Source organism: Anthonomus grandis, chromosome 9 (genome assembly GCF_022605725.1).
Source record: "Anthonomus grandis grandis chromosome 9, icAntGran1.3, whole genome shotgun sequence".
NCBI lineage: Eukaryota > Metazoa > Arthropoda > Insecta > Coleoptera > Curculionidae > Anthonomus > Anthonomus grandis.
Window position 1 is genome coordinate 11,944,671 of NC_065554.1, and position 13,790 is coordinate 11,958,460.

Here is a 13,790-nt window from a genome sequence, read left to right on the forward strand (position 1 = left end):
AGTAAAAAAATAAAAAAGAACAGACAATGTCGAGAATTCTACCCGGGATCACCTGCACCTGTTGTACAACAAATACGTACTAAGGAGGCTTGCTTTTTAAACCAAAGCCAATTAACTTTAACTAAACTATCACGTAACTAAAATAAGATATGCAATTGACTTTTTTTAATTAAGTATACAAATTGGATTAGATCAAGTATATTATTTCATATTTTAGGGGTTTAAATATCGACAAGAATTAATTTTTTTATTTAATTTTAAGTTATATAAGCAATAAAATCATTAATTTCTATTAGAATGCCTTAAGAACAATGTATAATTTTAAATATTTGTTATATAAGTGTATATAAAAAGCTACATTGGTTATAATGTAATATTTACTTCTATTTGTAGTGTTCTGCCGCCCGAAATATACCGGTTATATACAAAAAAGTTTTATTTTATACAGCGTTTACATCTTGATCTAATCTTGTTTATGGATAAAAAAAATTACAGAAAAACATGGCATATTTTATGGCCGCGAACTTTTATTTATTAAAATTAAAAGTTGTCAGTATTTTTGTGCCGAATGTTTCCTCCTGTTCTCCTTCCTCCTTTTTTAGGGTTTCCTTGACCAACGAATATCTGTTTTATTTTGTTATACTATAAATGAATAAATAAATATATATTTGGAATTTAAGTAAAAATATTTTTTCTCGATATTCAAGTCCTAAAAAACTATTTTAAGACCTTAACGTTACTTACTATTTTACTAGGTCATTTTAAATGACCTAAATTAGTCTTTAAACGTCATTCTATGTAAATATTTGACGTCCTCCAGAAGCGTTTTTCAATTCCGTTTAAGCCTTTATTTAGGACTTCATTTTGGATGTGACATATTTTGTACGTTACTTTATACCGGAGCTTATAGCGAAGAAGCTCCTTTTATAAAATTGTCTTGAATTACCTGTATTTCATTTTAGTATCTGATGATGGCTGATCTGACGCAGCCGAAATGCATAATATATTTACCTAAGTGACCTACATGCATTTTTCTTGGAGATAAAGTCTTCCCCATTTTGTAATCTTTATATACACATTCTCCTACAAAATATGGACTTCTATTCCACCAACAAATATTTGTTATATATCCTGGAATAATAAAAATGTATTTGTATATTCTATAAAGATACATGTAACAGATACATAGAATATAATAGATGTTTATGGGACATCTATTGAATGTAACCCTCGGATATAGTTTCAATATCTAGTATATTCAGGATATACACTGTACGTACTAATAGTATATTCCATGTATTACCTAGTGTGTGACAAATGGATATTTATTTCATATCCATAAAATAAACAGAGAATTGAAAATAGACATTGTATGTATATACGTCAGGATATTATGAATATACATAGCATTTACATAAAATATATGTTTGCTATGTGGGTAGTAGGTAATTCAAGATTTGCATGTCATTTTTGTTAGTCTTTAATAATTATAATACAAATTTATGTTCCCATTGTATCAAAAAGAAATAAATGTGATGATAATTAACAATAGTAACATATTATAACGTCTAAGTAAGAATGCACTATATTAAATATTTCAAAGTAACAATAATATAAATTAGAATTTCTCAACTAAAGAAATCTTTCACTTTGTTCCTTTTTATCCAGATAATCTGATTTCTTGATGAGGAAGTACAACAAAATCACAAAAATGATGAATACAACAAAATAACTAAACCACATCAAATGCATGTAGATCTGTATCCTGATATCCTATAATAAAAAATATTAAAAACGCTTGATAATGTGACATATATGCTGCTACTCACATCACTTAAGTAATTCATGATTCCAGGTTGTGTTAGATCAAAGCTTAATTTAATGACATGTTCTTTTTTACAAAATTTTGGATCAACAATTCTGGGTAACTTTGAAGATATATATCCTTTAACAGCCTAAAATATAATATGAATATGCAATTAATCAAAGTAGAATTCTCAAAAAAACAGAACAAAAATATACCTTTGCTCCAGTAATTTTAGTGGATTCTGCTGGTTTGCATAATGGCTCTTTTAACTTTGGCAAAAACTCAGCTGGACCTTTAATAGTAACACAAATATCTATGGACCCATTCGTAACTAAATTTGTTAAAGGTACATCAAAAAAGATTCCCACTTGCTTTGGCTGAATGGTAGAATCATCACAAGTTGTAGAATACCACCCTAAGAATATATTTTCGAAAGAATTCCATAATTTGCCTTAAAACATTCAGTGCTTACCATCCAATGTTAAGGATCCATACACTGCAGAGTATGGTTTTAACATATTATTGTCTTCAACAGTTACAGAGGTAAGTACTGATACTTCAGTCTTAAACTGCTCCTCTTCTTCTCTGACAAGTATTTCATTTGTCCAAGATGAGGAGTTAACACAGTAGTCTAACATGTTAAAGTGTTTGAGCATTTTCATCCAGTCCTTAAAAAATCATTAAAAGTAATGTGTCAGAAATTCCTCTATGATTATTTATAACAAATTTTGAAATTCTTATTGACTAAATAGCTGCCCCAAATAAGGCTGTAGGCAGCAATATGTCTGAAATTGTAGTTAAGGAGGTACAAAATCTTAAATAATATCTTAACAACAACAAGTGGGTCCCAACTGCCAATCTTGAGTTTTTTTTATTTCTATATCTTATTTGGTAAAATTATTGTATTTCATATGCATTAATGCATTTCCTATTTTTTTCTAGATTTTCCTGTGTATGATATTACACTATAAGATATATGATTAGAGAGTGGCATACATATGATATCGAGGGCATTTTATCACATATTTGAGGTGTAGTAATCGAGTTTAAAAACTAGATATGTAAGTCCCGTGTCATTTTTTTAAATTTTTTTTAAAATATATTCCACAGTTTAATAAATATACTTTGACCATATATGGTTGATAAATATAGCAATAGTTTTAACTTAAAAACTGTATTTTTGAACCTAGATAATGAAGAGTTTGAAAAAAACTTAAATTTCTTCAAAACTAATTGACTTCTCTTAAAAAACTAAATTTTTACTTATCTGCGATAAAAAATTACACAACTACTGCAATTTTCATAGCGATACGTCTTGTTTCCGAAAAATAAAATACTTAGGGTTTTTTCACGTTTTACTCGAAAACCTTAAGGTTATGTGAGAAAAGTATAGATACAAAATCTATATATTTTTTACCACCTATAATTTTCTTTAAAAGCATTTTTCTTTCAGGCAATTATTTTCTGCAAAGAAACCGTTTTTCATTACCCCCTACTCTTACCCCCTAACCTGACCTCCCCTCCACCCAGACCACACAACTTACCAGTAATAAATTGTTTAAAAAATCATAGTTTTTCAAAATAATATGCATGAATAACATCTGGTTTTGTGATTAATATCTAATCTAATAACACAGTTTGTTTATTAAAATTTGATAAAATTATATAAAGGCTGTCCGGAAGCTAGATGCAATCCTTTAAGGGGGTGATAGCTGACCTAATTTCAAACATTTTAAGCTAAATATGTGTAGGTCGAAATTTGTTTATAAATTTTTTATGGCAATTTTTGTATTTTTCTCAAGAAATACCAAAATTTCACACTTAAACGGTAATAGAGCGCAAGTTACAATTAGTATCGGAGTTTCAAAGTTTATTTTGTTTTGTCTAATGTGTATTAATAAAAATACGATCAATTTCAAGCTTCTGTGTAAACTTATTAGAAAAAATAGAGATATTGAAACGTAAAAAATAAATATGGAGTTAAAATAAAAATGCTTTGTTTTATGTTTAAATAATTGTTATGAAAATGCTTTCGTCGTTCAAACCTCTCTAAAAATATGCCTAGCTTCTGCCCTTTATTTTAAGATATCACTCATGCCGATGCCTGGCCAATTTTCAAAATTATGGCCTCTTTTGTGCGGCAGGTCAAGTAAACAAAACTTACTGGATTGGTTTTCTATTATGGGACAGTACATGTAAATATTCAGGTAAATAAAAAGTAATAAAAACAAAATTAAGCAGAGGTACCTAATAGTAGATACTGTAGGGGAAGGGGTACCTAGTAGGTACTTTGGGGTGGGGGTTACAAGTTAGGTACTCGCTTAATAAATAAAAACATGTGGGAACGTTATCCAGATTGGAGGTTACCAAACTTCAGGGTGTTTCAAAACACCTTTCGCCGTCTTACTGAAGTTGGCATTGGGAATAATCCGGCACGTGGAGTCAACCCTGTCCATAACAATGTAGAGATTGAGGAGCAAATACTGGAAGCTTTTACCGCAGACCCTACTGCAAACGTCAGAAAAGTAGCTGAAGACCTTGGCCTTTCTAGATGGAAGGTGTGGACGACCATGAAGAAAGATGGACAGTATCGCTTTCATGGTACGGGGGTGCAGGGCTTACAAGAAGAAGACCCTGCAAGACGAATTCAGTTCTGCCGCTTTTTATTGAACATGGACATCGAGGACCCGTTATTCTTAAGAAGTACCTTGTGGACAGACGAGTCCAATTTTTCCAGGGAGGGTATTACCATCTTCCACAACCTCCACGAATGGGCTGCCAAAGATGCAAATCCGCAGTGGAAAAAAAAATCAAAAATAATTTCAGAACAGATTTTCGGTCAATGTGTGGGCCACACTAATAGGCAGGACTATTATTGGGCCACATTTTCTACCAGAAAATTTAAATGGTGCCAACTATTTAGATTTCCTACAAAATGATATCCCCGTTCTTCTAGACGAAGCTGGATTATTGGAACGAGAAAGACCAATAATCGTTCAGCAAGATGGTTAGTCCTTGGCTGTCAGGAATTACTTAGACGACTGCTTTCCGGACGGTTGGATCGGTAGAGGCGGAACCTTTCCTTGGCCTCCTCGATCGCCTGACCTAACTCCGTTGGATTTTTTCATATGGGGCCGGGCAAAGGAGCTTGTATATACCACCGAAAGAAGAACAAAAGAAGAGTTGATTCGCAAAATAAATGAAGCATTTGACAGGATGAAAGAAGATATGACCATAAGAATAACCACCACCGAAGTAACAAAAAGGGCTCGTGCCTGTATTACAAATAATGGATTGCATTTTGAACATGAACAATAAATAGTTTAAACAAAATTGTGTTTTATTTAACATTAAAACCTAAAATAACCCCACAATCGGGGCTCTAATGCTTAGTAGGCTTATGAGAGGTCTCAGTCTAATAATTTTTGTTTACATGACCTGCCGCACAAAAGAGGCCATAATTCTGAGAATTGGCCAGGTATCGGCATGAGTGATATCTAAAAATAAAGGGCGTTTCAATGTCTCTATTTTTTCGATAAGTTTACATAGAAGCTTGAAATCGATCGTATTTTTATTAATATACATTAGACAAAACAAAATAAACTTTGAAACTTCGATACTAATTATTGTAACTTGCGCTCTATTACCGTTTAAGTGTGAAAGTTTGGTATTTCTTGAGAAAAATGCAAAAATTGATGAAAAACAGTGATCTTTCAAAAGAATTTCTTACTGGGCAAAGAAATATGATATATTTTCTCCTCCTCTTAATTTTCAACCAGAACTGAATGAATTTATTGACTATGTGTATATTTATGCTTGTCTATACTTTTTGTTTTATTTGATCACCAATTATGTACTGTAATGCCTTTAGTATTTTTGTTTGTATGATATTTTTTTTGGGGTCTTAATGTAATCATACCATTTAGAGTTCATAATTCTGAACCTGAGTATGTCAAATAAATAAAAAATCTAATATGCATTTCCTCTGTATTAGTAATAATTTTATCATTTAAGCACATACTAGAAAAATTTGCCATTGATTTATTTTTCAAAGATTCAGAAATAATATTCCACACTATTTTACTTTTATTTGTTGACTTATTGTATAGCAGATTTTGTGCATCCTTTTTGTGCCCTAAGCAACATTTTTATATATCCTCTTATAGTTATTATCTTATAACATAATTGGTAATTAAATTATTGTTCGCCTGAATTACATTTTTTTTAAAGTAGGTTAACAACATTTTAAATTATGACTTTGATATGTATACCCTGGGTAAGCTAAGGTTTATTCTTATTTTTACCATATGAAACCAAAGGAAAAAGTGCAATTGATATATGTAGTTAAGAGACTACCAAAAACGATGTTTTTAAAAGTGGTAGACAATGGTAATGTAGAAACAGGTAGTCGGACTAACATTGTCTTTGTTTTCGTACAACACGACGTTTCGGTCGGTAAGTATCTTCGACCGTTATCAAGTGTAAACTATAGCAATTTCCTATTCTGCAGGCTTATATATGATTGATGAGATCAATGAGGCGTGAATTCTGATGATGCGTGAAGAGAGCGTGTGCTAGAACAGGGATCCATATGTTGTGAACATCCACACTGGGTTGGCTGAAGACGCCCTGGTTTTGCGTTATGTAGGCAGCTTCCAGAAATTTCCTTTTTAGCCAGTGTGATTCCTTCCTTAGGATTTTTGTCCCAGACCAGTGAATGTTATGGCCATTTGTTCAAGCATGTTCAGCAATGCCTGATCTGGCTACTTCTTCAGTGGTTGTCCATTTGCGATGTTCCTTGGTCCTAACTGCCAAAGGTCTTTTGGTTTCGCCAACATATGAGTCCCCACACTCACAAGGGATCTGGTAGATGCAGTTTTTGGTGTCTGCTCTAGATTCTGGCTTTGTTTTGGAAACAGATCATCTTATTGTATTGGCAGATCTAAAGGCGGTTTTTAGATTAAACTTCTTAGCAATTCATTGAATTTTCTTAGATGTCCTTTCTTTTATATAGAGGATTGCGAGAAGCCCAGTTCATTCATCCTCTTGCTTGGTTCTGGTTTCCTTCACCTTCGACCTCTGGATAGTTTTCTGGATAAGTTTTTTGATCAGTTTACACTTGATAACGGTCAGTCAAAATGTCAGTCAAAATGTCAGTCTAACTACCTGTTTCTATACCAAAAACTTGAAATCCACTCAATATGTTTACTTATTTCATTTAACTATGATCAAAATATTGTGCTCGCTTGTTCAATTAGATCTGGACTAATCTGGAGTCATATAATCATATAAAAAAGGCCAGGACTCTGATGACCTGTAATATTTGCCATTCTATTTAGTTTTATTTTCATTACACTAGTTAAAGAAGTTATAAAAAATCTTAATACCACTTGTATTAAGATTTATATTTATTATAATTAGGCATAGGCACTATAATTAGTTATAACATTCCCTATGCTTGTTGGAAAATCAATAAAATAAAAATAATACAATGTTAAATGGTATCAAGGATATTACTGTGGGAGTTACAGCCGTGTATAAGCCACCTCCTATTCCAAAAGATCTTTTTATTCAGGATGTGGAAGAATTCTTAAGTTTAAATAACAATAATCAACAACTAGAAATATTTACTGGGGACGTTAATATAGATCTATTAAATCTTGAAGATAATTATGTTATTAAGTATTCAACTGTAATGTCACAATCGGGCTATTTATCTTATATAAATTCAATTACACGACCAGACACCAAAACTAATTTAGATCACATTTTCTTAAAATGTAAAAATATTTCTTCCGCAGAGTTTAAATCATTTGTTTTAGATAGCTGTCTAACAGATCATTTTCCAGTTATGATAAATGTTGCCTTTAAAGATAAAAGTTTCCGAGCTGTCACCCAAAAAACAAAATCTAATAAAAAATCAATAGACATACATAATCTTAAAAGACTGTTAAATGAACAAGACTGGACGTTAATAAAAGAAATAGACAATCCTGACCAAGCAATGAGCACTTTTTTTGAAATCTATACAAAGCATATAAAAAGCTCCGAAAGCCACTCTTTATATTACAAGAAATACAGAAAAATTAAAAAATGGATTACCAATGGTATAATAGCCTCAATCAAACATAGGGACAAACTAAAACGAAAACTATTAAAAAATTATAATGTAGAACTAGAAAATGAATATAAAAATTATAGAAACCATTTAAATAAAATTATATCAATTCAAAAAAGAAATTATTATAGAAATGAGATTAATAAAAAAAAAGATAATATGAAGAAAGTGTATGAAGTAATAAGAGATGCAACGAATCAAAAACAGACAGAAAAACTTCACATTAAAATAAAAAATGAAAATGGGGAAAACTTCCAAGATGAACATCAAATGGCTGACTTTTGTAATCAATATTACACAAATATTGGATGGCAGAAAAAATCCCACAACCTCACAACCCACATAGCCTGGAGAACCCTATTACACAATCTATATATTTGACACCTATTACCCATAATGAACTAATAAAACACATTAACAACCTTAAAAATAAAAGTTCCCCAGGTTTTGATGGTATATCGGCTAATCTGATTAAACAAACACACATAGAAATTCTAGAGCCACTTATTCACATCATAAATCAAATCTATAAGACTGGACATATACCTTCAAGCTTTAAATTAACGGTTGTCACTCCGATTCATAAATCAGGACCCAAAAATGTTGTCAGTAATTACCGGCCGATAAGCTTAATAACTTGCTTTGCAAAAATATTTGAAAAAAGTCTGAAAGACAGATTATTGAGCTTCTTTGTCACTAATAACATTTTGGCTGAAAATCAATATGGGTTTTTACCAGGTTGTAGTACTTCCGATGCATTTCACAAACTCACTTCAGCAGTCACTAATCTTAACCAGAGCAGAAAGTGCCTTGGTGTTTTCATAGATCTCGCTAAGGCATTTGATACTGTTCCACATAACAAACTGTTTGAAGTTTTGGAACATTATGGGGTAAGAGGTACTGCAATAACTCTAATGAAGAATTACTTAAAAAATAGACGACAAGTTGTTAAAATAAATAATACTTTAAGCAAAGAAGAGGTAATACAGATAGGAGTCCCGCAAGGCACAGTGTTAGGCCCGGTTCTGTTTATAATTTACTTAAACTCTCTCCTTAAAACAAAACTTAATAATGGAGAAATTATTTCATACACAGACGACACAGCATTACTTTTTAATGGTACAAACTGGGATCAAACAAAGCAGTATGCCATAGAAGGCCTTAATCAAGTAAAAAATTGGCTGGAAACATTTAAGCTAAGTCTAAATGTCACCAAAACCAACTACATTGCCTTTTTACTAACTGCAGCAAATAGACCCAATTTTTCTCAGTTTTCTATTGATAGATATAAGGAAACAGCTCATACTAAGTATCTCGGGATATATGTGGATCAGAATCTTAAATGGCATGTACATGCAGATTATCTGGCAAATAAACTAAAAAAATTGATTTATAAATTTTATATACTTAGAACGTTTCTAAATATTAAGGAACTTATTATAATTAATAAATCATTCACTGAGTCAATTTTAAGATATGGTATTTTAGTATGGGGAGGATTATACAGTGCGAACGTAAAGGTTGGAATAAATTCATTTAAAATTCAGGGGTATGTTAAAAAAAAAAACGCTCGGACATGTCGATTTTTATTTTTAACTGCGGGTTTTCTTACTATAATTTTATGTATACAGGGTAGCCCAAAAATAAGTTACGGTCATCAACGTAATTTTTTTAAATGTAAACACCTATTTTTTATTTTAGATTTAGGTTTTACATCAAATTCTAAGTACATTTCATGTACCATGTCCTATACCTAAACTCGACCGTTGACGATTGAACACAATAAAAGGCTATTTTTGGAAGAGTTATTTATATCAAAAATAACTCTTCCAAAAATTTAGCACCAAAAACCTATAATCTTCTGCCTTGCACATTAAAAAAATTAAAAAATAAATCAAAATTTAGCAAGGAATGCAATAAGTATGTTCATAACCATTACCAAGATTTTGCCACTGTTTTCTAATGTAGGATAGTTAGTTTTTATACTTGTATATAATATGTAATAACAAGTGTTATGCAATTGTTGAGAGACATAGGTGTTTAGGACTAAAAGGACAAAAATATTTCATTTAAAACTAGGACAAAAAATATAAAATCGAGAGCAGGATTTATCACAATAGTTTTAAGGTTAGTTAAGCAAGTTTATTATAATTCGGAAAATAGAACCAACTTTTTTTTTGAAACAACAGCGCACACAGGTGTGTTATGAACACCTAGGCGTTAATTTAAGATAGATACAGTGTAATAATATATATATTTTTATTTGTTCGTACATAATTTTTCTTTTTATAAAATTACTGTAAATAAATGTGGCAGGGAGTCAGGGTGTACTGATCCCTCCAAATAAAAACAAATAAATTTAAAAATTGAAAATCTGATAAAAACCGAATGGTAAAGAGGTAATCATGGAAGGTGAACTGTGCTGACTGTTTCTCATATGCCTTTTATTGCACCCAACTTTGATCAGGGCAGGTATTCAATTCATACTTCAAAATAATATTGTTGACTTACATGTTCCTTATTACTGTCTATGGTAGGCCCATCTTTTTCAATTTCAAAAGCAAAATAAAAAGTTGAGACCGCAAGAGCCACCAAGCAAAAAAGAAACAAAACTAAGGGAGGACGATTTTTTAGGAAGTCACCTATGTTTTGTACCGGAGATGAGACCATATCGAAGAATTATTGTGGTTCATTTACAAAATAAAATAAATTATTAAAAACAAAAAATAAACAATTAAATCAAATTTCTACATTGTTTACAATTTTTACAAATAAATAAAACACAAAACAATGACAGTTGTCAAAAAGAATCCTAACCAAACAATCGGACTTTAAGCATCTATTACACAGGGCGAGATTACTAGCCAGTCGCCGGCGAGTAAAATTTAAAGCGAGTGAGCGAGTTAGAACCCGCTTAGCGAGCGCAAACTACGCAGGGCTAGTTAAATCGCTTTACTCGTAGGGTATTGAATTTTTGAAAGATGTTTTGTATTTTTCGTTCGAAAATTCAAAATGTCTATTAAATGGAATAACAATCAAATTATAGAGTTTTTAAAAATTTATGAACAATTTCCAGTAGTATGGAATTTTTTTTTTACGGGAAACCCCCATTACAAAAAAAAATAAATTATAAAATACATTTATGTCAATAATTAATAATCCTTACTTAAACTATTAAGAGTTAAATTACTTAACTAAAAAAAAAGACTCTAAAGTAAATAAACAAAAAAAAAATATCATGAAGGAATGGCAAATTGAGTTTAAAAACTGGTTAGTGCCTAGTGCAAAAAAAAATGAGCGGTATTGTACAATATGTAATACAAGTGTTGAAACCCACAAAATGTTAAACTTAAATACTTTTTGTAAGCCAGCAACAGCGTATTTACAGACTAGAAAGTCATGCGTTGCGGGTGGCCTATAAGTAATTTGTAAGTAATAGGTTAAGTACACGTGTGAATATTGCGGCAGGTAGTAGCAAGGTTAAGTTTATGTTTTTCTGTAAATTCTTTTCGGCGTCTTTTTATGGTAAAATAAAAGTTTTTTTCTCTGCGTTAATTCAGTGGAGTTTCATTTCTGAACGGGTAGTTTGTAGTGAACCCACATTTTTATGGCGACCGTGACAGGACGCAGAGGAAAATAGTAGTGAAACGCCGGTAAAGTGTGAAAACCTGAGTTGTCTTTTGTCGCCGTTTGTATTCGAATTACGCCTCAGTTTTTGTGCTGTTTCGGTTTTGAGGCCGGTTTGACCGAATTCGTGTATTAAAAAAGCGAAAAGACAATGTCGGGACTCGATAATAAGAAAAAAGTTCGTGCCGTAGTCCGTGGCTCCTTTACAAAATACGCTAATGAGCTCGATAGTCTTTTGACACAACCTGGAACTGATCCACAAGCAATAGAGGTATGTCGCGACATTCTGAAGGACAGGTTTAACGAATTAAAGGCTGTTAGTTCCGAGTGCTTTTATCTACTGTTAGATGAAAATACAAGTGAGGCAGACCTGACCGCAGACAGGGATTGTTGTGATGGTTATGAAAGGAGGTTCAAGGAACTGAGCATAAAAAGTGCCAAAAGGGTGTCAGCAGTACCTAGAGACGAAGAGGAGGTTCCAGACAGGAGCGAACATGACTATGACATACGTTATTTGGGTAAGAGAAAGTTTAAATTACCTACCATACAGTTTAAACAGTTTGACGGTAACATTAGGGATTGGCTTTCTTTCTGGACCCAATTTAAAAAAGTTGATGAGGATCCAGACATAGATGCAGCAGATAAAGTCGAATATCTAATACAAGCTACTGTGCCTAATAGCCGAGCCCGAAACCTCGTTAACAGTTTTCCTGCCACTGGGGAAAATTATTCTAAAATTGTCGATAGCCTTAAGTCACGTTTTGGTAGGGAAGATATTCAGGTAGAGGTTTATGTTAGAGAACTGTTAAAACTTGTACTGAATAATGCCGTCTCCAAAGCCAAGCCTGATGTGTCAACTCTGTACGACAGTATTGAAACCCAGCTGCGAGCTCTGGAAACCCTGGGCATAACGCCAGATAAGTATTCTTCTATGCTTTACCCTTTAATTGAGTCCTGTTTGCCTGAGGACTTGTTGAGAGTGTGGCAAAGAACTTCAGGTATCCTGTGTGCAGAAATCTCCAATGAAGAGGAGCCGGATGAAAGTGAGTCTGTGTCTGGAGCGTCCTGTATTAATTCTCTGGAAAATAGATTAAAGGCCTTGCTTAAGTTTCTTAGAAATGAGGTGGATAATGAGCAGAGGATTTCCATGGCATCGGAGGGATTTGGTCTGCACAAGCCAAGGGGCCTCACTTCAAGAGAAGGGGAAGGAAAACCAGGGAGTTCTGATTCTCGTGGTGTGTTGCCTACAGCTGCTAATCTTGTCAACCAGGAGCAGAGTTTAGAACTACGACATGGCAATCGAGCTACGTGTATCTTTTGTGAGAGGCATCATGACAGTCCGAGTTGCTTCAAGGCGCAGAGTTTTTCCTTAGAAAAAAGAAGGGAGATTTTGTCTGCAAAAAGGGCATGCTACAGGTGCTTAAAAGTTGGTCATCAGTCTCGCAGGTGTCATGCTCGTCTTAAATGTGTGATTTGTGGTAAATCCCATGTAGTTTTGATGTGTCCCGAATCAGGAACCCATAGATCAGCTAAACCAGGTGAAAATAGCACTCCAAGAGAAAATAACAATCTTGCTGAAATGCAGCTTTCCTGCACCAGTGACTCCAAAAGACAGCATGTGTTTTTGCAGACCCTAAGGGTGAAAATCAAGGGTGAAAATTGCATGAAGGAAGTAAGAGCTCTCATTGATACTGGATCACAGCGCTCATACATTTTGAAATCTACAGTGCAGACGTTGCAGCTTGTGGCCAAGTCGAGGGAAAATATCATGCACTGCTTATTTGGAGGTTTTTTGTCAGAGCAGTCCCACAGTGTTTATGAGATTCATTTGTCGCAGGACAATGGTTTTAAGTGTAGGTTTGATGTGTTAGACCAGCCTAAGATTTGCAGTGAAATTCCCAGTGTTTTTTCCGGAGTGTGGATGGATGAGCTGCAAAACCTAAATATTGAAGTTAGTGATGTGGGACAGTCAGCGACTATTGAGTTGTTAATCGGTTCTGATGTAGCCGGAAAGTTATATACAGGTCGCACACAAAGACTCAGCTGTGGGCTGACAGCCATGGAAACTTTGCTAGGCTGGACGATTATGGGTAAAGTGCCAATAGAGCCTGGTGAAGAAAATGTATCCCACAGCTTTTTAAATTGTATGGTGATGGATTCCAGTATAAGTAATCTATGGGAGCTGGACGTACTAGGAATCACTGACCCCGTGGCTAATAAAAGTAAGCTGGATTTGGA

The 13,790-nt window shown here is 33.1% G+C and overlaps 1 protein-coding gene across 1 annotated transcript; it reads right to left on the minus strand.

Moving 5' to 3' along the window:
- Nucleotides 1-1,567: 1,567 nt before the first annotated feature.
- On the minus strand, nt 1,568-10,724 carry LOC126740555 (transmembrane protein 248-like). The gene is made up of 5 exons (XM_050446639.1): nt 10,437-10,724; nt 2,280-2,475; nt 2,023-2,222; nt 1,830-1,955; nt 1,568-1,773 (listed from the first exon to the last, which is right to left on the minus strand). The coding sequence occupies exons 1-5, from the start codon at nt 10,593-10,595 to the stop codon at nt 1,633-1,635; spliced, it is 822 nt and encodes a 273-aa protein (XP_050302596.1). The 5' UTR covers nt 10,596-10,724; the 3' UTR covers nt 1,568-1,632.
- Nucleotides 10,725-13,790: the final 3,066 nt, after the last annotated feature.